The sequence below is a fragment of the Epinephelus lanceolatus genome, chromosome 5, assembly GCF_041903045.1.
Source record: "Epinephelus lanceolatus isolate andai-2023 chromosome 5, ASM4190304v1, whole genome shotgun sequence".
In the NCBI taxonomy this organism is placed as follows: Eukaryota; Metazoa; Chordata; class Actinopteri; order Perciformes; family Serranidae; genus Epinephelus; species Epinephelus lanceolatus.
In genome coordinates this window covers 44,678,536-44,702,158 of record NC_135738.1, presented here as the reverse complement: position 1 = coordinate 44,702,158, position 23,623 = coordinate 44,678,536, and the positions used below count along the sequence as shown (strand labels likewise).

Here is a 23,623-nt window from a genome sequence, read left to right as displayed (position 1 = left end):
TAGCAAGATTGAACGTAGTGCACTTGCACATACTACCCACATTGTTATGATACAAAGCTGGTTGAAAATTAGCAAAATATCCCTTTTAACTCCTTGTAACAAAGATTACCTCCCAGAAAATAAGCAATAAATATAATTTAACTAAATAAATGTTATATCAATATTAATCTAGTATAATTTAAAACTATTGTTTCGTGTAATTCAGGTTATAATTCATGCCTTTTCACTTATTATTATATCACTGAGGTAATCAACTTACACACAGAGTCTTGTCTTACCCGGTCAAGTCTTTTTTCCATGTATTCCAGCAGCATGTTGACAGCATCCATGTTGACCCCCATGTACTCAATGGAGCCTTGTTGCACTTTGGGCATCAACAGTACATCCAAACAGGGCAAAGGGAGGTTGCCTAGCAAGTTAACAGTATGGCTGAGAAAAAGAGGGGGAGGGAAAGTAAAAGCAATGACTGCATGAATCAATGAACAGAAAAACAAGTGTACATTGAGATGTGTGTTGTCCTACCTGTGGAACTCCTCGGTCCGCTCCTCCCCGTCTGCATGGCTCATTAGACAGTGTCTCAGTATGGCTCCCAAATGTCTGTACTCTGCTGCGTCTTCCTTCACACACAGACAAAACAATCACATAGTTCATGTCTCCTGTAAGAGCCTTCATTGTCGTAAATGTGTGTATATTCTGTATATTTGCTTGTGTGTAACAAGCTGAGGAAACTGACCGAGGAAGGTTCTGTTTGTTTTCTGATATTAAAAACAAGGAAATGTGTCTTGCATTGCAGAACATATCTTCCAAAGGACAGCGTAAACATGTTCAGCACAATTTGGACCAGACTGAATTGTCTCAAGAAACAGGAGCTGCAGGGACTTCATCATTCCCCTGACTTTTCATGTAGTGCCACCACAAAATTGATATTTCTGGTTTGAAGTGATATTTCTCTATAACTATTTGATGGATCACCATGAAATTAGGTTAAAACTATTTCAGATTTCCAAAAGGTAAATTCTACCGACTTCAGGGATCCCCTACAGTTTCCTCTCGCAGCACCAACAGGTCAAGATTTTCATTTATCCAGTTTAATATCTAAAACTCTGCTTGATGAATTGGCACATAACTTGATTGAGACATTCATGTCCCCCCCAAGATGAATTTTAATAACTTTGTGACTCTCTGACTTTTCATCTAGCGCCATCATCAGGTTTGTTTCAATTTGTCCAATTCTTTACTTTATGACCAAATACCTGCAAAACTAAAGACATTCAAATCAGCCTCAGTTGTAGTTTTTGTTAAGAGCTAAGTGGCATGGAATTACTGTTACTATAGATGAATCCGGGAACTATGGGAGGTAAACAAGTCACCATTACTTCAGTGTCTCTCTAAAATACGCACATGTTTGAATGCAAGCTGTCCTAAGAAGTGTACAATTTTCTACTTCTACTTTCTATTCGATGTTACTTTTGACAACATCTGGAGGACCTTGTGCAGTTCTCAGGTGCACTAACAGAAGTGGCAAACTTCAACTTTGGAAAAAAATGATACTAAAACAAGTGCCATCAGCTAAATTAAGACTGCTGTGGTCCCACAGAATAAATTAACTTAATCTATCAATGTGGGGTTATTGTGAAATATAACATCGGCCACTCTACCTTGGGCCGTGACCACAAAGTAAACATCATTCAGTCAGCATCACAAACAGAACATGCATAATGGTGTCTAGTGTTTTGGTTTAACAGGTGAGTGTAAACTCTTGACTCTCAGCCGAATGTGTCAGGGTTGATCATAGTGATAACAGCTGTTAAAACCACGAACAGAACATGTAGGTGTCTTCGTAAAAGCTTTCAATTTTACTTTGATCAATTTCAAATATCATACTCATCTGTTCATTATCTACACTAACCACTTACATGAGTTAATGGAAGCCAACACATAAGCATTTGGCTGAAAGTTTCCAGTTACCACAGTTGTTAAACTGAAAATGAGGCATCTATGTTTAGTAGGAGTGATTTTTTTAACAATGAAAAAAATAGCTGTTATAGAGCAGAAAGTTACTGTTACTGTCAGTGGGCAGCAGCATCTGGATTGAAATATATTAGCACATTTACCTCAGGTGGTGAACAAAGCACTACTAGCGTAAGCACAGCTGAGGGAAGGCTGTAAACTGTAGACTATAGACTCTGGCCACATCGTTAAATCATGATGTTTGTAAATCACATCCAGTGTGTTCTACAGAAAGAGGATACAGTTGCCTGATGTACTAACCCCTGGAGCAAATGTGATATAATTGCTTTAAGCAGCTTTTTTAAACAGCTGACGCCTGCCAAACTGAAATAAGACTGCTGCGTATCCTGAAGAGTTGATACACAAAGTAAACAGACAAAATGAGTAATTCTGTTTTAACCTACAGTATGTGGATTTTAGATGAACTAATATAATCACTGACTTTTGACAACAAGATTCACAGTTATTAGTATAATATTGATTACAACATGGCTAAACTACCACAGAAAACTCCCCTAACGTGTCATTTTCTTCAGTACCTCATCGACCTTGCGTTTGGCTGTGTCAAATGTGATGTTGAAGAGTATTTTCAGTATTTCCATGGCTAGTTCTGTCTGCTGCCGGCTCAGTGGGGGCAGCTGTTCAGGGGGGGCGTCCTCAAACCCTGACCTTGCTGTCTCCAATGTATCCGGCCAACACAGACCCAGAGTGGCATCCAACTGGTTACCTTGAATATACACGGGGACAGGAAGTTAACAGCTTATGCTCTATAATGTAGTACAATAGCACCATCTGTTTATAAAATCATTTGCTTCTTGTAAATGCCTAGTTTTATTTAATTATTTTTCATACATCGTTATAGATTTATCCTGAGTTGCTGCACCTTGGAATGTCCTGGCGTTACAGACACTGGTGACCTGGAAGGTGAGTTGCCTCTTAGCATTGGATACCCTGGGGACTAGGAATCTAGAAAGTTTCCCCAGTCAGTAGTTTGACTGGTTCGACAGGAAATCAGTTACCTAGTAGCCTGATGCCATGAAGCTCCTGAGCTAGCTGTACCCGGACATCCACTCTCAGGGCTGTCAGCAGGAAGGTGAGGCGCAAGTCAAAGAATCGCACCTGGACAGAGAGCAGACGTGTAGGAGATGTATTCACTCTCTATCTGCTTTTTCTGTCTCAGAGTGCGGCCAATGTCTACTCATACTTATTTGCTACAAATGTGTTGCACAGAGTATCAAAAACTGTAAAGTACCAAAAGCAGGCACTGAGCGCTTACCAAAAAATGAATTTTTTAATACCTCACTGAGGAAGGACATAATCATGTTGTTTTTTTTATTTTTTGTATATTATATATATTATATATATGTATATTATATCATTTTTTGGTATTTGTACCAAAAAGGCCCACTGAATCTTTAAAAAAAAATCATATATTCTAGATTTATATTTTATATTTAACTAATTTCCAGTAGCAAAGATACATGTGTTGTTTCTATGATTATGTTAAGTCAAGTCAGACATGGTGGTTAAAAATTTAAAAGTTAAGACTCAGTTCAAGCACAAGACAGGATGTTTTGACTTACTCATTAAATGCCCACTCTGCTGATTCAACTGGTACGGTACAAGAATGATGAAAAACAGATCTCATGTGACGGACACAGACAGAGACTTTGTATCTTCCCCTAACCTTTGGCGGGTTAACTCTTATCATTTGACAGCCACATTAAAACATTTATCTGTACTGAAGTCCATACCTCGTGGTTCCAGGTGGGATCATAACACTGCTTCAGCCTCTCTGAGACACCCTTTATCAGCTGTAGGTCTGCTGCTACCACCTGCCATCCATCCATCCATCCATTTTATAAATTAGCACCAACCAAATAACATTTGATAATCTGAGGGATTCATGTAAACGTAGGTATGATGAGACACACAGCAGACCTGTCCTGGCTCGTTGTGTAGCAGGATGTTACAGATGGACTTGAGAGCCTCAACAATCACTTCCTGGTCAGAGTTTTCTGAGGGAGGGGAGGCTTTCTCCACCTCCTCACTGGATACTTCTGCTGCCTCTTCCCCCTCTCCTTCCTCACCCTCCACTAGGAAGAGAAAGAATGGGACAAAAGATAAATCAAGCTGCTTCTATCTGTAATTCATCTCTTTATAGATTTTTTGTTTGTTTTTGTTGTAACTCCAAAATAAAAGTGAGCTGCACTGTCATGCACGTAAATGACTCCCTAAATCTCTTGTTGTGAAACATTTTCTACATGAACCCCAAAGAATTGTGAACAGCACACTCAGCAAAACTTGTCATGGGTGAACTTTAATTATTGCCCCGTGGCTGTATCCCTCCACGCACGTGTCAAGTTTCTCTTACAGTTTACATCCATGTCTGTGAAAACATGGATGCTTCACACATTTTACCCGCAACAGCACAGAGGATCTATACAATCCCCACAGTTTAAGGTGGGCACTCAAGATGAGTGTGACCAAATAGTCCGCCCTCTGTTTCTTACATATGACATTGTATAATGGCCAAAAAAAACATTTTATGCAGAACATTATGATGTCACAGTGAGGCTGACTTTGAGCTTTTAGATGTAAAATGTCATCACTTCATTATTTTAACCTATTAGACATTTGTGTGAAGTTTTGTCATAATTAGCATATGAATTCTTGAGTCTTGGCTAAAAACATATTTGGTATTGGTATATTTTTCACACTGACCTTAACCTTTGACCTTCCACCACAAAATTCTCATAAGTTTATTTTTTAGTCCAAGTGGATGTTTGTGTCAAATTTGAATAAATTCCCTGAAGATGTTCTTAAGAAATCGTGTTTACAAGAATGAGACAGATGCAAGGTCACAGTGACCTTGACCATCAAAATCTCATCAGTTCATTGTTGAGTTGAAGTGAATATTTGTGCCAAATTTGAAGAATTTCCCACACAGGGTTCTTGAGATATCGGGTGCATGAGAATGACAGACAAGGTCATAGTGACCTTGACCTTTGACCTATGACACTCCACTGACGTACATGCACATTTGACAGCTAGCGCTGCCCGCCCCACAAAACTTCTCTTCAGGGCATTACAAGTCATTATGTAAAAGTTTAATGAAGATAAAATATTAATTTTGATGCATTGATTCAGCATCCCACTTGTACTGAGGTAGTTCTATGTAAGCTCAATAGGATGTTTCAGAAATGTCTCTAACCAACAATTGATCGTTCTTTCAGGGGCTAGAAGCAGATGTCCCAACTACCTCCACAGCCTTATGCGGCATTCATGTGGTGTCAGAATAATCTGATCCGTTTCCTTTGCTCTTTGTTATCAACGTGTTGTTTAAATGCTGAGCAAAAAAACACACATTACAACTTAAAGCTCATGAAAGCTCATTCACGTCAGATTAAATCGGTTCTCGTTGCAGGCAGGCTGAACAGTACCCTGCAATAACTAATCAGAGATTCAGGAGCACGCAGATGTTCCACAGGCTGATTTGATACATACCAGACAGAGTTGTTTAAAAGATCTGTTCGTTCATTTTCGCCTGTCATCGCAAATGAATCGCTCTCATCTGGGAATAATGTGTCAGGTCAACAAACACAAGCAGTCAGACAGACACAAAGGTTGGAAACAAGCCAACAATTAATCCATATTATAAACCTGTTTTTTTAGGCCAAACTAAAAGTGAGAGCACCTGAAATGTTGCTAATAATCCCTCACTGAACAGGAAAACTGTATGACCACAACTACAGTAAGTTCAGTGGGTCAAAGTTAAAGCAGCAAGTAGGCCTTTAAACTACAGAGGATATTTATTGCATCCTGGTTTGAGTAATAATTTTACTGTTCACCTTCAAGTAAATGTGTCTAATCTGGAGGTTTGTTTCCAAACTATCTGATCATCTGACTGGTTGTGTTTCTGACTTATTTTTTAATGACATCCTTGTGTTCCCAGATCTCAGCAATTACTATGGCAAGTACAATAGTTTTAGTAATAATAGAAATGTTGGCTGTTTCAAGTTATCCTTTTGTGCGAAAAAGCCTTCTTTTTGTGCTCTGAATAACTCTTAGTGCTAGTATAGGCCTTTAAAATGGTATCAGAAAAAACACAGATGTAATTAATATCAGTAATTTTGACTGCATCCCATTCAAGTTCTTGCTTGTTTATTTAAATTTATTAACATTTTTTTATTCCTTTAGGTGTCAGGGGATTTACGGGAGTTTCATAGGAGAAGCAACAAAACAGGAGCACCAGGATAGAAGCCTTTGAATCTAAAACCTTGGAGACACCTGGGAAAGTTGTCAAAAATTACCTTGGCCCTCCACCAGCTGGCTGTGGGTGGGTGTGGCAGCACTGCACACGGCAATGCCGGCATAGCGGGCGAGTGTGGCCATGGCAGAGCGGCTGATGAAGGGATCCAGGCAGTGTTTGTCTCTGGACAAGATCCTAACTGTTTCTAGACAGGCCAGCTGACAGGAAGGCTGCAACTCCCTGTTTAGGTAACTGAGCACCAACTCCCCCAGAAGCTGCGTCACACAACAAACACATCAGGTTATAATAATATTTATATTAAAGGTTTGAATCTTATAAGTAAATATAAGTAACCTAATTTGGAAATTTACTTTAACCATATATCTGAATTTATGTGGTCTTCATTTCCCACTTAAAAAAATTCAATTGTCAATTTTAAAGGTCTCATATTTTGCTCATTTTCAGGTTCATACTTCTCTTTTGACTTTCCACTTGGTTTCTACTAGGACCTATAGGTTGTGACATTTCAAAAACATTATAGTATATACAGTGCATATATTCTCACCATGCTGAGGTACCGACTGTTAAACACACTCCAGATATAATTTTTACATCTGGAGTGTGTTTAACCAGAACAACAGGGAGTGGACTTAACTTGAATTTTCAGATCGAGCTCATTGAGCTCATTGAATATAGATTCTGAATATTGGTAACTTGGATTTTCTGAACTTGTAAAACCTAAAATATATTTTGTAAGTTTTTGAAATTCCAAAATTTGAAACTAACTGAAATTTGAAATAGTGGAATTTAGACCACATACATAGTTTTAAAAGTAAAATATTTCATGCATTTAAGTATTCTGTTGGGATTATTTTTCACATTTAGGTATTCATTTGCTTATAAGATTCAAATCAATATATATTTCACTCACTACCTGTAGCATTCAATGACAAGATAATAAATGACAGATTAAAGCTGTGGTAAGCAGATATTTGGAAAAGGCAAAAAAAATTTAAAAAAAAAAAAGGTAGAATATGAAAACACAGTACACCCTCCTCTGCAGCTCTCCCCTCTCTGTCATAAGCCCCTCCCACTTCCCACGCCAGGGTTCGAACCCCCCATCCCTGATTCAAACCAGCTGTTGTCACCTCTTGCTGTGAGGCAACATTGCTAACCACTGCACCACCATGCCATCCATGTTTCCCACAGCCTACATAAATTTCTTTAATCTTATTTCATTGTAGAGTTGCCTGCAGCTCATTCACTTAGCCCCTGCTTTCCATGCTCTCTCTCTGTTTATCAGACCACAAATGAGACAAGAATTTGTGGCAAGCTACCCCACAGTCCCTCCACCTTGCTCCCTGCCGCTGTGGACTGGCCTGGAGGAGAGCAGGCGGCAGCTCCAGAGTCTAGATCTCTGCTTAGTGGTTGTAATGGCTTAAATTGGGTCACCCTAAAGCCCCCAGAGCTGGTGTCACAGCAGGCTGGTAGCCATTGAGAGCAACAGGTATATCACCAGCAACAGGTTGTTTGCTGATCTGGCGGGGAGTCAGGCTGTCTGGTCCCCTCCAGCTGGTGTTTGTACTGGCTGGATTCTGGTTGCTGTGGCCGCTGACTGGGGGTCTCTCTCTGGAGCTGCTGCCCACTCTCCTAGCAGCGAGGTGGTCTGTGGCGGCAGGGAGTTAGGCGAACAAACTGCTGTAATTCAAGGCTCTAGCTGATATTAGTTACATAAACATGAACTTGAAGCCACAGTCGTGAGCCTTTGGCTTTGGCTAGCAGAAAGCTAAACTATTAGCAAAATTTTCTGTCCAACCTCTGAAATACTTCACCAGTTTTGACACATTTTTTTTGTTTCAATTGTTGTCAGACCCTGTTTTAGATGAGTCCATCCTCCTATTTTAGGTTGCTTGTGTAGTCAGTGTGGTGCAGTGTAGGCAGTTTTTCCCAATTCTGGAATACCCTCTTACTCTGTGGGATTCTCCATCATTGAATCAGGCTTTCACAATCTGAAGGGACATGCACGTGTCTAGATGTGTACAACAGCCAATGGGAATGTCATGGGCTAGATTTTCTGAAGCCTAAAAACAGAGCTAAAAGGAGGTGCAGAAATCTAGTGTCCTTTGAGTCCATTTATGCTATGCTATGCACTCTGTTTAAAACTTATAATGGGATTTTTGCCCAGTGACACCAAAACAAAACCACCTACCCCAGCTTTAACCAGGTTACAGCTTCAACTGCTCAACAGATTCTAAAGGCTACATTCAACACTGAATTCAACAGCACAATATTACTACTGTGCTGCAGAATCTAGGGAAAGGTAACAGCAGTTTCATACATTTGTATCATGACATAAACTGACAACTCCTATTAACCACTCTAAAATGGTACATTATGGTTAGTGATTACCCAGAAGAGAAAGTAATGAAAGTCAATTATTATTTATAGCAGTTATTCTTTGATGACTAATGCATTGGCATTAACATACCTTGTGAGACCATGTGACATCAAACATAATGCGTAATTTGTCTCTGCTGAAGTGTCCTCCTCTACAGCAGGAGCAGTGCACTCACTGTTGGTGCATTTGGCTGGCAGTTTCTTTGCAACAATATAAAGAAAGCTGGATTTAAGCAGCTGCCTGTCTCAGTATTACATACAATAAGAGTTTTACATAGCAGAGATGTTTCACCAATAACAGTGTGAACATTCCTGTTCTTGTAAACGTAGCAGTGACCCTGACAGCGAAGGGACAATTCAAACCTTTTCAAAGTCACTTAGGTCTTCTGGCTAATGTAGTGACCATATGCAGGCAGCTAAAACAGGCCCTGATAAATACGTCTGCTAAGCTGTCTTGCATAATATCTTCCTACAATCTGTGTACAGGTGTACGCCCAATGTGTGCACATGTCTGTTGGATCATGAAGACACGCAACTTCACATAAGCTGCACCTGCACTCGACCCTGAATTAACATACCTTTCTTTTTTGCCTCTGTGCAGTCTACAAAACTTTCTCTAGTACTGTAGAGGTGAGATGGAGGTATAGCTACATGACTACGATCACACCTTCAATTCATTTTTCTCTCTCTGTCTTTAGCTTTCTCTCCCTGTTTGTCTCTCCTTTCACAACAACTCTCTGGGGAGCTGAATGAGTTTGTTCCCACCCTGATTCTCTTCTCCTGTGTCAGTCCCTGTGGCCTGACTCCTCCATCCCCTCCATCTATACAGCTTCACTGAGCTGTGGTCATACATAGAATTAGAAGACCAATGTAAAACACATTTGTTGAGAAAAGATTAGACTGAAGTTACTTACTTACTTGTATTGTATTAAAAATATGCTATATTCATATCTTTTCTATACTACCTAATCCTTAAAACAAACTGACTGAACCTTTATCAGTACAATTAACTGCATCAGTAAGAACTTTTGGAACTTCTCACTGGTGGCTTAAGTTGCCATTGTCATTGAGTTGTGATACACAGTTTTGTGGGTTGTTTGGAGACATTCAAGAGGCTGCTTCTTTTATTACTGTATGGATTTTGAGTTAAAAATTTACCCCTTTTCTCCAGAAAGGAGGTGGTTCCACTTGTCAATGTGCCTGATGCTCAGGTCTGTGTTCCTGAGATGGGGTCCATGTCATTGGTTCGACAGCCCATTGGTTCGACATCCAATTAGTCCGACGGTCCGCGGTGCTGAACGGCTCACGGCGGGCGTATGGTGCGCCGCGACCGGCTTGAGGTGGAGCAGGCTCACAGCTTATGTGTTTGCCACTTTCTTTTTCATTTTAACCCACACCATGATCTTTTCCTGACCCTAACCAAGTGGCTTTTGTGCCTAAACCTAACCAGACCTTAACCACAGGGCGTCATGATGATTTCGGAACGGACTTCGGAACATATGGTCGGAACAATGGGATGTCGAACCAATGGGCAGTTCCCCCTGAGATGTGGGAGGTGTGTGTTGGCTCCTCTGCGAGCCTGGACAACCTAGAGTTCCTAGGGCTGTCACTTCTTTTGCTATATTCAAACTACTGTTTCATTGTGGGTATAAAAAGAATCATTTAATCTATAATGATCTATCTGGATTCAAACATCAGGCCATGTCTTCATTAATGTTTTACTTCTCATAAGCATACAGAGAACAATAAATTTAGCCTCAGTGACTATGGATCTTTGAAAAGGACTGAATGAAACTACTAAAAGTGATTCACAGTTTTTATGTCTATCAGTCCCTCCAAGATTTTTCAGCCCTAAGTGCCTAATTTCACCGCAGCTGATTGAAAAAAATCAGTTGTTGCAGTGTTTATAGGTGTGTTTTGTTTTGGTTATTTTGAAACTGAGCTGTGATGCTGTCAGCGATTCTAAGCCTATTATTATGATCATTAAGAGTTTCCCATAGAATTAGAATTTATTTGTGATGGATGGGGGAGCAACAGTTGATCTCCGACAATCAACTGCCTCTCTGCCGCGTTAGCACAAGCTAACACAGCATGGCTTGATCTCATCCCTACTTGTCATATTTTGCCACTTGGCACGAAGCTCTGCAGCAATGATTAACATCCAGTACCAAGCCATTAATCCCACAATGACACCTAAACGGCTTTGACTCTGTCGTTAAACCTGTTAATAACTGTTGGGTAACGTTAGCCATGTGATGCTTACAGTTAGCCTTTTCACTGTGTGTCTGACTCAGTTGCAGAGCTCCAGTCCCACATCAGCGGTTTAATGATAAACAGAGAGAGAGGCAAAAAGAAACTGACAGTGAGTCTCAGATTGTATAATTCTGTACTAAACACTTAATATTTTGAGTGCATAAATGCACTATGTGCATTCACACTGTATAATACAGAAAAATGCAGTGTACTAATGGTGCACTCAAACGTAGCTTTTGCTATGTCACAAACTTACAGAGTTATGAAATTTGAGACACACTCCAAGTGAATGAATACACTGTGCGCAGCTATACAATTAAATGAGATTTTACTCATCTTAAATAGTCAAATTTGTGGTAAAATTGCAGTGGTTGGACAGAATTGCAAGGTCACGCAGAAACGCGGATTGACTGAATTTACATAAATTGTTGCAATCGCAACATTGCAACATCCTGGAGGGATTGGTTTACAACAGACAAATGGTTGTCAGGTCTCACCTTAATAGATGAAGTTAGATTTGAACATTCAACCCGTCCTTGATTTACATTCATGTCCGCTGGTCAGTTAATGATATTTCACTACCAGTGATACTCAACATGTGGCCTGCAGGCCAATTCTAGCCCACACAGTGTCACACTGAAAATAAATTGATTCACACTGGGAATTGCTTCTTGTTCTTTTAATGTAAATCAGGTGCCAGAGTGCATTAAAAAAAGCATCAAAATAGAGCTTGTTTATTTTTTAAAAAGTGCCAGGGAAGGATCCCTCGGACCCTCCAGACTGAGGTGCGGGCTGATAATTTATATATCAATTATTAATTTTTAATTGAGTTGAGTTTAGTTGAGTATCCTGTCTGTAGACCATCAGCAAGGAGTTGGAAAACGTTTACAAATGTCACATGAGAAGTTCATCTTTGCTGCAGTTTGTACAGAAGATTAGACTTTGCTTTAGTTGTGTCCTCACTGATGTCTTCATTAGATTCATTATAGGCTGTGGGGAATCAGACAAAATTTTGAACTCTGTTGTAAGTTGATGATAAACTGTGGGCTCTGTTCTAAGGAACAACTATAACACAGCGGTCACTGCTTATCCATACCTTTCGTAAGTTCCCTTCCTAAAGCATGGGCAGGCGCACATAGAGAGAGACAGATCATACAGAGGAGGTGAGAGAGTGTTAGAAAAGACAAGAGTGAATTTACATGTATTCTTTTACTGGTGATAGATGTACTGCAGTGGAAACCTGCCCATTAGACATTTTTCTCAAACAACTATGAGCTTCAAAATTTGGCATGTGTCCTTGAAAATATTCATTACAAAGGTGTATTTCAAGCCTCATTAGAAATCTTTCATTTCTGTGGCAAAAACATCCTAACCAACCAAAATGAGGAAAATAACCTTCAAGCAGGGCTGGGCAATATGGCTTATAAATAATATCTTGATGTTTTCTACACTGCGATATACAATGCATATCTCAATATTTTCAAATTTTCTTTAAATTAACTGTTCAATTTACCCCTTTGATGCATTGATCATACCACTTTGATCATTGCAGTAACATACAGTATCTGAATTTAAGGGGAAGCACAGGTCATATATGTAAGGGATAATGCCCAACGAGGTGTCCATTATCACTTTTAAACAGCTGACTTGGAGACATGAACCATTCGACGCCCAGCAGATGGTTGCCTCCATGAAGGCTGTTAAAGTCATAATGGACACCTTACAGGGCATTATCCCGCTTATACTATGGTCACTTACCAAAGAAATAAAACGTACGTATATTAATTTATATTTTTATGCTTTTTGCAGTCAAAATCTTAAGATTTTCACAAGCCATAACTCGGTTTCCTTGGTAACTCCTAAAGGTTTACCTAATATCTGGAACAATCATTACTGCCCAGTGAGGTTCTCCTGCAATTAAAATGTTATTTGCTGCTCCAGTGAATAGGATGAACCTTAGATACAACCTCAAAAAAGGAAGATAATCTAGTCCACCCAGCTAATAGCACCCTTTGGTCCAGCTATTAGCCAGAAAGCTAACGTTGTGCTAGCAAGATTCAAAGTCAGTAACACTGCATACAGTTTACAAACAGTCAATAAAAATTGACAGTATGTTTAACAATAAGACGAGCTAACTCTCTAGCCTGAAGTAGGGAGTTAAATAGCGGACGAGATGTGAAATGATTCTTAAGTTCAGAGGGGCAGTGTAGTACCTGCAGGGTGTGTTGCAGTCTCCCTACTGTGGTGATCTGAGGATGAAGCACTGAAGGACTAACGGTACTCCTAGTGTTGTAAATGAATTGTAAACAGATTACTGATATTATTATGTAGTCGGTAATGGTGTAACGGTGAACAGACAGTTTCACTGAAACTACTTAGTAGGTGTCCATGATCAGTTTTTATTGGACACTCTGCAGCCACTCAGAGTTGAGCGTACAGCCTGACCATGATATCTACCTTATTCCTAGCCCCCATGATCCATGAATTATGTGCGTGACTTCCGGCGTTGAACCAAAACCGGCGATTTCCAATGGTAACAGTTTATTTTATTTATTCTTCTTTCCAAGAGCAACTGGGGGATAAAACGTGGAACACACCACCTGTTATAGCTCAAACGGCATTATGTGATCATACCTCTGCCATCTTTGACAGCCATCTCAAAGCATTGTTTTTTTTTCCATTTTCAACCAAGCACGCTAGCAATTAGCTTGCCTTGCTCCGTTAAAACATTGTTAACTTTAACATGGCCCGAGCTAGCCTAAGGTCAACATCTGCTCTTTCTAATGATGACTTATTAAGAGATACTAACACATTTAGCAAACATTTAACATAATTCAGTATTAACTGTAGCTCCATGTAAAGTGAATAAATGTGATGTTTCCCAGCTAATCGTCAGTTCGTCTGCGTTAATGATGCGAGGTTTACACTTTTTTTTTTTAACTTCTGATTTATTAAAAACTGCTCTGAGTGAAACATGATGCTGAATTTAGCAGCAGACTTCAGTAATAGTAATATAACGTGGTAATAGAAGAAATCATTTTTGGCATTCAATTTTTTCATACAGTAAATCAGTAACACATTCTCAGCCCTAATGACTAAATACATATTTCAAGGTATGTTGCTATGTTTATTTTATAATGAGCAATTTTCTAATGTAGTACTAGGTTGAGAATAAAGTCAGATGGGCAAAGACAGGGATATCATGTAAGCCACTGACGTTGAATGACGGACCTGTCAGTCTAGGTGTCATTCTCTTCTGCAAATTCTGATTTAATACTTTTTTACTATGCCTCGTGAAACTCTTGTGGTCTTATTTCTCATAATAATGGTACCTTTGGCCACAGGAACAATCCCTTTTTTTGTTCTGGTTAGATGTTCAACACACAGTTGCTGAAGACAAAAATTTAGCTTAGACTGGTTGTTAGGCGTAAAAGACACAGAGAGTGTAACAGGTACCAGAGCTCCACAAAGACATTTTAGAAATTTCTAAGTTAACATTAGTTAAAGATTTATTCAAAAATAAATAAGTATTTGCTATACTGAAGGCAAATAGCTTTTGAAAAGAACCAGCGTCGGCAGTTAGCCAACAGACTAACCACAGACAAGTCTATGGGACTTTTTTTTCTACAGTAGTGCCCTCAGGAATAAGGTGGATATGATATTTTAAAGAACTTCAGTTTTGAAATTCCACATCATAATGTCCTGATTTTGTCTGAGTAATACTCTGAGGTGGTGTATGGTCATTCGGAAGTCAAATTGGTCTTCAGAAATGTATTCTGTATTATTCAGTTTGACTAAGTATTCACACACTTGAAATTAAATATTTTTCTGCAGGCGGTGGTTATTATTTCCTAAATTTTCATTCATTTGAATTATTTTTAATATTAATTCATTTCATTATGTATTATATAGTCAATTACGTATGTATTTTTATCAATTATGAACAGACTGACTTACTTATTGCATGAATGTGAAATTGCTTATGTCAATGGAAGGTTGCTGTATTTTGTAGTCAGTTCTTAATGCTCTTACCATAATGCCTAGTATACTGCAAGACAACATGTGGGCTACTTTGACCACCTTTTCTGAAGTGCAGCTTGACAGCAGTGTTCTACACTGAGTGGTGTTTTAAGTTTTAAGTGTATTGGATATATGTGATACATTGCCCAGCCCTACCTTTAAGAGAAATTCATCTCAACTACACATGCAGGAGGTTTTCACTAACAGCAAATGAGAAGGATTCAGTGTTTGGATGGTATGTTTGGAATACCTCTCTGTCCTGCTCATCTTCCTTGCTGAATGTAAAGCAGTGGTTCATCTGAAGGAAGGAAAAGCAGAAGGACCAAATAAAGATGTGAGGCAAAAAAGGAGAGTCAGAATAGAAAAACAATAATGACAAGAGGCAGAAGATTTAGGACAGGCATTCGTTGTAGTAGCGCCTTTAACAGGGGAGGTCAGGTTGATGGGTGGCTAAAAGAAATGTCTGATTTTGACACTGGAGACTGAATTTCATCACATCTTCAAACAAAAGTTCAACATCAGTTTCTTTTAACCATGCCCACCATGTTTCGCAGGCATGACCTGACCTACTCTGCCTTACTCTGCCTCTGATTGGCTTACCCTGACATACTTACCCTTACATAACCAATCTCACCTCTCTTGCCTAAAGCTACCCAACCCAACCAACGAAGGCAGTGAGTAATAACCAATCAGAGGGAGCATAGGGCAGGTCATTCTTTCGCTATCCTGGGAATCACAAATTTGTCTCCCAGACAGTGCGACAAAACTTTAAAAATTTAATTCAATTCAATCAATTTTATTTATAAAGCCCAATATCACAAATCACAATTTGCCTCACAGGGCTTTACAGCATACGACATGCCTCTGTCCTTAGGACCCTCACAGCGGATAAGGAAAAAATTCCCCAAAAAAACCCTTTAACAGGGAAAAAAAATGGTAGAAACCTCAGGAAGAGCAACTGAGGAGGGATCCCTCTTCCAGGACGGACAGACGTGCAATAGATGTCGTACAGAACAGATCAGCATAATAAATTAACAGTAATCCGCATGACACAATGAGACAGACAGACAGACAGGCAGAGAGAGAGAGAGAGAGAGAGAGAGAGAGAGAGAGAGAGAGAGAGAGAGAGAGAGAGATGCAGGTAATGACAGTAGCTTACAACAACATTATTGAAAGTAATAATATTATAGTTATAGTTCACTCTCTATTACCTCTGTTTTAGTCTCCATCAACCCACTAACACCCGCTAATGTCTGGCTTATATACGTAATGCGAAAGGTTACAATCTACATTCATACCTGGGTCAAATGATTCTGCAGTAGACGCAGATATTTATTGGCTCTGGCTCCAACTGGCAATAATGGAAAAGCAACACCAGGGTGGACATTCTAATTTTAGCGCCTTCACCAGTGACACGTAATTACATGCCACCACAAAATACTGTCTGTATCCGGCAAAGCAGTGCTCAAACATCGTTCCAATTTAGTCTACACCAAGTTTGAAAGAGAGAGATAAATTAATCAAGTAAGGAATATATAAAAAAAAGTAGCCACCGTAAAGTTTTCACAGCACTGGCCTCCATGCTGCTTTCTACTGTCTACTAACCTTCCAGCCCGTCCGAGACATCGAATGTGACACACCAGTACAAAAAATTGAAAGTCATGCTCATCTGTTGCAGAGCCTTGTATACAGCTCTGGTCTACTGGCAATGGGTAAGGAGTCTATAGCCTATTTTAAGTGGGGTTACTCATGTTTATTCAAAAAAAGCATACATGCACTAATTTTGGTGGAAAAGAGGTTCACCAGCTAGCCTCTAAAACCCCTTTTCCACCAAAATAAAACATGTACACGGGTTTTTTTTGCTATGTAAACGGCTCTGCAACCGTATGCCAAAAAAGTTAGTTAACAGTAGAAAGTAGCATGGAGGCCAGCGAAAAATCTTATGATGCTTACTACTTTTTATGTATTTCTGACTTATTCAGTTTATTATTAAAAAATCATTTTAAAAATCTACTTATTCAGAATTTGCACATTCATGCGGGTGTTATATTTCCATCACTGCCGATAGAGATAAATACCTGTGACTACTGCAGTCATTTGACCCAGGAATGAATGTTGATTGTAACCTTTCCAATTACATACAAAAGCCAGATGTTAGCAGGTATCTGTCTGCTGTTTGCTGCTAAGCAGGTAGTGTAAAGTGACTTTATGTGAGCGCTTTCCAGTTAAACAGCTGCACTTGAGGCTGCTGACAGCAGAGTTTAAGGGCTGAAAAACAATGAGCTAAAAGAGGTCGCTCTCCAACAAAATGCCATATGTAAACAAAAATATTAGTTAAAACAGGAAGGTTAAGCCAGTACTTTTTAAATCTGACAAATTCTGAAACCAGTAAAAGCAATTTACTGATTGCCAAATATCTAAAGAATTAAGGATAGCGCTGCATTCTGGTACCACTGACTGTATAAAATAATGGATGTAGCCACTGTGACGTCACCCACTGGTTTGTCAACTCCTGTTTTGAAGACTCGAGTTTGGTATTTTGACAACGGCTAGCTTGGTTTGTTGGAGCCAGAAGTGACCACATTTGGATGAGAGGGTGAACCTCGCCCTGAAGCTTCTTTCCCACTGTACAAAAAACCCCACTAACGCCTGTTAACTTCTGGCTTTTTTATTTCATGGGAAAGGTTCGAAATGGCATTCACTCCTGGGTCAAATGACTCTGCAGTAGTCATGGGTATTGATCAGCTCAAGCTCGGGTGGACTTTGATTAGCAGTGATGGAATTATGACACCTTGGTGGATGAACTAATTTTAGCCCCTTTTGCTGGTTAGATGCAATGACGGGCCACCACAAAATACTGTCTCTCCCCGTCCAAGCACTGCTTGAACATCGTAGAAAATTAGTCAGTAGTAAGTTTGAAAAAAATAAATAGTCACTGTAACATTTTCACTGGCCTCCATGCTACTTTCTGCTGTTTACTAAGCTATTTTCCACCCTGTCTGTGACGTAGAATGTGACACATTAGTAAAAATAAAAATAAAAAAAAGGCTCTCGTCTATTGCCAATAGGAAAGTTGCCTATCACCCTGTTAGCAGTTTTCCTGTGTTTAAATAGCCTGTGTACATGCACTAATTTTGGTGGAAAAAGGGGTATGACTGCGAGCTAGACTTGCACTGATTACAATTTTTTTGGGCCAATATTCAGTCACTGTTTATTTTATTTGTGCCTTCTGATGTTAGGACATACTTAATAGTTAAGAAATGACTCAGATGCATTCATGCCATTACATTCTTGTAAGGAACATGCAATACAGCAGGCTGAATAAACCAGAACAGGCTACCAGCAAAGGACAACTGAGCAAACTGAGGAAGGTATATAACGGAGACCTTACACCACAGAGTCTCCTACAACACTAAGCTCCTCATCTCTTAAGCGGTTTAGTAGAGTGGGATAAGACTGGACCAGAGTTGACTGTATTTGTGTATCAGAAAATCTAATCCAATTGCCTTCAAGATCAACTCTCACACAGCTAAAGAGGCAGAGGAGCATGCAGCAGTGGTCACCTGGGCTTGGCAAACAGCATGTTGTGAAGCTCAGGTGGCATTTAGACAAGTGAAGATTGAAGGCTCTATTTTTGTGAGAGCTGCAGCACAGATCATAGTCAAGTAAGCCTGGCCCAGTGCGTCTGGGTGAGCCAAACACACTTTTGGTAATTCAATCAATTGCTCAATCAATCATTTATTTGTCACATGAAATCATACAAGGTACAATTCCAGTGAAATGTGATCCCATCATCTCCTCGTACTTGTGCATTGCAATTTTGTCCTTTGTTGCCTCTTCTTACTACATTGCTGCTTTGTAAATGTCCATGTTTCCAGACTGGCTGCAGTGAGTGTGTTTCTGGCATCCTGCCATTACTCAATGGTTCTAATTAAGCTATCAGCTTTTAAATTTAGCTTGAGGTTGTTTTATGCATGGGCTAATTAACAACAAAGATAATAAAGATGAATACTTCATTCAAAAATATGTCTTCTAATGAACTTTCCTCCTGATACATGAGAATGTTCAACTGAAATCAGGACATGCACCGTGGACCACACAGGTCACTATAGCAACAATCAATCAATCACTCAATCCATCAATCAATTACTCAGTCAGACAATTGGTTGCGTGAAATCATATGAGATACAATTTCCTGTCCTCTCACATCACTGAGGGCATGCTTTGTAGTTCGTTTACATATCCTGACCTCAACAAAACAGCTGTATGGTCACACCACCTGAACACGGGCAGTGACTCCGCTCTGCAGTTGCCTCTTAATGGCATATAGCAATGATCCAGAGTGTTGATGCCCCTTGTGGCACAGGGCAAGCAGGAATGGGACAGCATTTCAATATTCCTACTGTCACACCGGTCCTTATAAAGAGCACGCTTCCTGCTGTTTTCTCATCAGAGTCCTCTGCTGCATCAGGTCGGAATAACACTGCAGTATTCCAGGATTCAACCATGCTTCAATGAAATAAAAGACCCTGATGGGGGTCGCAGCCAGTGTTTCATTCCTCCAAAGGTAGCTAGCTTTTAAGATTAAGCTGGCTAGCTAATAAGCTAACTATCTCACGAGATGAGTCTTCATCGTCCACAGAGCCAATGTGCCTCCTCTTCAGATGCTAAGATGTGCTCCCATAACAGGACTTTTTTTTTTGCAGAGTTAACAACAAAATGCGCCCACTTTGGGGATTTTTGGTTGTGATGGTGTTGCTATCGTAATAAGCTATGTCACTATGGTCGTCAGCAGTGACTCACATCATAGCCAACTCCATCACCTACGAATCGATTATCAAATTCATTGGCAACTAACTTCGTCATTGATTTTTGTTGACGTCAGTTATTCATTGCACCCCTCATCCAGATCTTTCTCACTCCCAACTCGTCAAATATCCCTGCTTTGTCAATGATTTTAGCCTCTGATACAGACGTTCAGAGGCACCTTTTGCGGCAGTAAGATATGTACCGGGCAGCGGCTATTTCTGATGCCACCAGCCGCAACCAAACTCGTCAAAAAACAGCTACATTGTCAGTGGATGTCTGCGTCAGACACCAACACACCCAGACACTCATTGCGACATTATGATATTCACAGAGCTGCAGCTATCTCTGACACAGCTGCCAACTGCCATAATGTAAAGAGCAAGAAAGTTAGTAAGAGCCAGAGTTTAATCCCCATCATGATGGTTTTTATCTAAACCTAACCATGTGTTTTTGTTGCCTAAACCTAAAAAAATTAATTTAAAAACAAAGTGTTTTACCTCGTAAGTTCATTTTGAAAACAATGTAAAAAAAATGGATAAAAATGGATGTAAAGAGCAGAAATTGTACGGAAATGTATTTTGAAAAGACATAATACATGTAACAAGTGTCAATGTGAGAACCATGACCCAGCTAGCTAGCAGAAGTTAGCAAGAGTGGCAACTAAATTGATTTCCATCCATCCATCCATCCATCCATCCATCCATCCAAAGCCAACCCCAAAAAGCATCACCAACACTTGCAAAAATAGACATAGGAACCTAACTTTGTAAATAAGTGAAGTTGAACTGACTCAGTACTGTACTAGGCAATATGCACAGGCTGTTTTCACAAATTTTTTATATGTTTTCCTACGAAAAGCAATGCACCCAAAACCATACATATCCCATGTATTTTGAAAGGTTGTGATCACCTGACCAGTGTGCTGACGGCAGTAAACAAGGAAGCAGTCCTGTGCGCTTGTAAGGAGGCAAGTTAGAGTGGGTCACAAAAGAAACGACTTCTACTCGGCACTTTCCTCTGGAGTTGCATGTTCAGATCTGTGTGAACTCATTTTAAGGTATGTCCTCACCATGTTTCTTTTCCTTAACCTAACCACAGTAACTTTCATTGGCTTAACCTAGCCTCCATAACTTAATTACGTAACTGTACATTAAGGGTGTCGTCAAAAAACCCCAAAACTGACTTACGCCCGGGACTTTCCCTGGAGTCGCGTGTTCGGATCCATGTGAACTTTGAGTGCCTGAGTCATTTTAAGGTACTTACTCACCATGTCTCTTTTCCTAAAGCTAACCTCTCTAGCTATTTATTGCCTAAACCTAATCTCCGTAACTTAACATTAATGACGCAACTGTACATTAGGGACGTAATGTCATTCATGGGGCACAAATTTCTAGGATATCATACGAACTGCTGTACATGCATTTTTCATAGAATAACATACGAACCGTTCTATAAGAATGCGTTAAAATGTTAGCTTACATTAGCTACCATAATAACACCAGAACAAGTAAGGCTGTCGCAAATAATCCTGAGTCCAACTGAATTGAGCTAAATTTGAAATAGACTTTTTGTTTGCAAAAGGAATAACACATTATTTCTCATGTCAAAAGTACCATATTATCCCTTTTCAGGTTAATTTCAGTATATGACTGTGTGACAGTTGGTCTGTTTACAACTTGTCTTATCATCTAAGCCCTCGTTTGTCTTGCCTCATTGTTGCTGTATCAGGGTCTTTCCTAATCTCAGCAATTGCCTTGGTAATTACAGTGTTATCATTAGTAGAAATGATGACTAAAACTACAAAAACAGGACTTAAACAGTGATGAACTGTAACGTTCCTTTAACGTCCTTAGTATGTGAAGTGAAATTAAACAATGCACCTACTAAACAATACATGCTGAGCTGGAATGCATTTACACTAAGTTGGCCTGTGTTACTCCTAAATATATAGCGCTTGATTAAAATTTACAAAATATATAACCTAATATACACTGAGTAATCTTTTTATTAGACACACCTGTACTTTAAGATACTTAATTAGATATCCTACAGCCCAGGGTCTTTGTAAGGTTTTATTTGATGAGGATGATATGTAAACAGCTGCTGTATTTGCTATGTTTAAGTGGTTTACTCATATGACCTAATGTGAGAAAGCTGCACTCCTTGTGGTGCGATTGATACAGATACAACCACCACAGCAGGTTCAGTAAACACTTCTACCAGACACACAACAAACGGTTATTACTCACCTATGAAGCATAATCATAATCGACAGATCGATATTATCCAGACAGAAATGCTACTGACACAGTTCTCACACATTCCAAAAAGTCCAGATGATCTAAATCCAGCAAAAATATTTAGTGCAAACACATTATCACATCTATAGATATCCACAAACGGTCGTGTTTCTTGACATACTATCCATAATTTATTCTGTTTGCATGTAAATATGGTGACTCTTCGCTGTCAAAATGGAGGCAAACCCCTGACCTTTTGATTTACATCTGACTTGGGTTAATAGGAGCTTCCAGTGCTGTTGCTCTAATATCTCCCAGTTCGAGTCATCTGCAGGTTTTTTTATCAAGAAGATATTTAGGCAAACATAAAAAACTAGTATTTCAGTGTGTTGAAACTTATATAACACAATGACAGAAGCACTTTAAGTGATTCTGACTGTTGGGGGAAAAAAACTAATGCTCCCTTTCAAATGAGACCATGCATGTACATAAAGATGGAAGAAGAAAAGCTTTCAATTTATTTTGGGTCTGCCTCACATAGAGATTTTTGGTGAAATCAGGTGATTTTTATAGGATCTCTATGTTTTGTCCTCTTCATGTGTATGAGAATGAACAAAACACTACCGCTAATAGAGAGGAATTTCTTGGAAACTATTTTGACCATCTAATTTTCATTCTTGTTTCAGTATTAGTGTGAGATTATGTAGGGGGTGTAAGGCTTCAAGTAGGGCAGACTCAGTGGTACTTACATCCATACTAAGGGGCATAAAAATGCTTTCTTCCTATCAAATGTGTCCTCCTGTTTTGAGTATCACCAAACAGTCACTTTTACTGAGCTGAAATTTCTTTGAGATGGTTTCCTGATGAGATCAGTTCTAACACTTATTACTATTGATCATACTGTAGAATATAAACAGGGGACTATATTTGGTTGTCTCAGTTGCCTCAATGTAAAATCAGTCACATTATTACATCATTTAAAATGAAAAGATGTTGGCAGCTGACCTAAAGCTATTTATGCCAAACAGGTAAAATTGAGATGAACATAATGTTTCCAAACAGAGGCTCCGTCCCGTTATTATGCAGCTGATGCAAAACGTTACCTCCTTGTTGTAGCTCTGTAGAGCCGTCAGAGCGGTATCTTGTTCTCCCGTCTCCATTTGTTCTATGATGACATTTAAATCCATCTTCATCGCCATCGAGCTAGCAGCAGCAGCTTCCTCCTCAGTTCACGGTCAGAACAGGGCTGTGCTTGTGTGTTTGTCACTCTCAGTGTATAGGCTACACACACTATAGTTTGTCACCACCCACCGATGACTGCATGATGTCTGAATCCCTTCCAGCCGGGGAGAAGCGATTAACGGACAGGATTTGTGTAAACCGAGTGATGCGTTCAGGTGTCCCAGGGAAAGGCAGGAGAAACGCCCTTTCTGATTAAATATCGAAAGCTATTTACATATTGGTTGAGGCTCTCCAATTTACGACTTTTAACAACAACAATAATATTAATAATAACTATGATAATAATAATAATAATAATAATAACAATAACAATAATATATTATTATTATTATATAAAGGAGGATGGGAGTTTTTAAGTAAACCCCTTCAGATAACCCATGTATAAGTTATGAAGGCAAGA

At 39.4% G+C, this 23,623-nt stretch overlaps 1 protein-coding gene across 2 annotated transcripts in view; it reads right to left on the bottom strand.

Annotated features, from left to right (window-relative positions):
- Positions 1-23,366, bottom strand: part of ric8a (RIC8 guanine nucleotide exchange factor A) — a 36,563-nt gene extending 13,197 nt beyond the window's left edge. Inside the window, exons 1-10 of one of the 2 annotated variants that reach the window (XM_033635220.2) lie at positions 23,085-23,366; positions 15,183-15,230; positions 12,009-12,026; positions 6,324-6,537; positions 3,952-4,106; positions 3,765-3,845; positions 3,030-3,129; positions 2,550-2,737; positions 523-617; positions 279-429 (exon numbers count right to left, since the gene is read on the bottom strand). In XM_033635220.2, the coding sequence (XP_033491111.1) occupies positions 279-429; positions 523-617; positions 2,550-2,737; positions 3,030-3,129; positions 3,765-3,845; positions 3,952-4,106; positions 6,324-6,537; positions 12,009-12,026; positions 15,183-15,230; positions 23,085-23,180 (1,146 nt within the window). In that variant the 5' untranslated portion in view covers positions 23,181-23,366. The remainder of the gene's footprint in view (positions 1-278; positions 430-522; positions 618-2,549; positions 2,738-3,029; positions 3,130-3,764; positions 3,846-3,951; positions 4,107-6,323; positions 6,538-12,008; positions 12,027-15,182; positions 15,231-23,084) is intronic. The other variant, XM_033635221.2, reaches the window with a different exon arrangement.
- Positions 23,367-23,623: the final 257 nt, after the last annotated feature.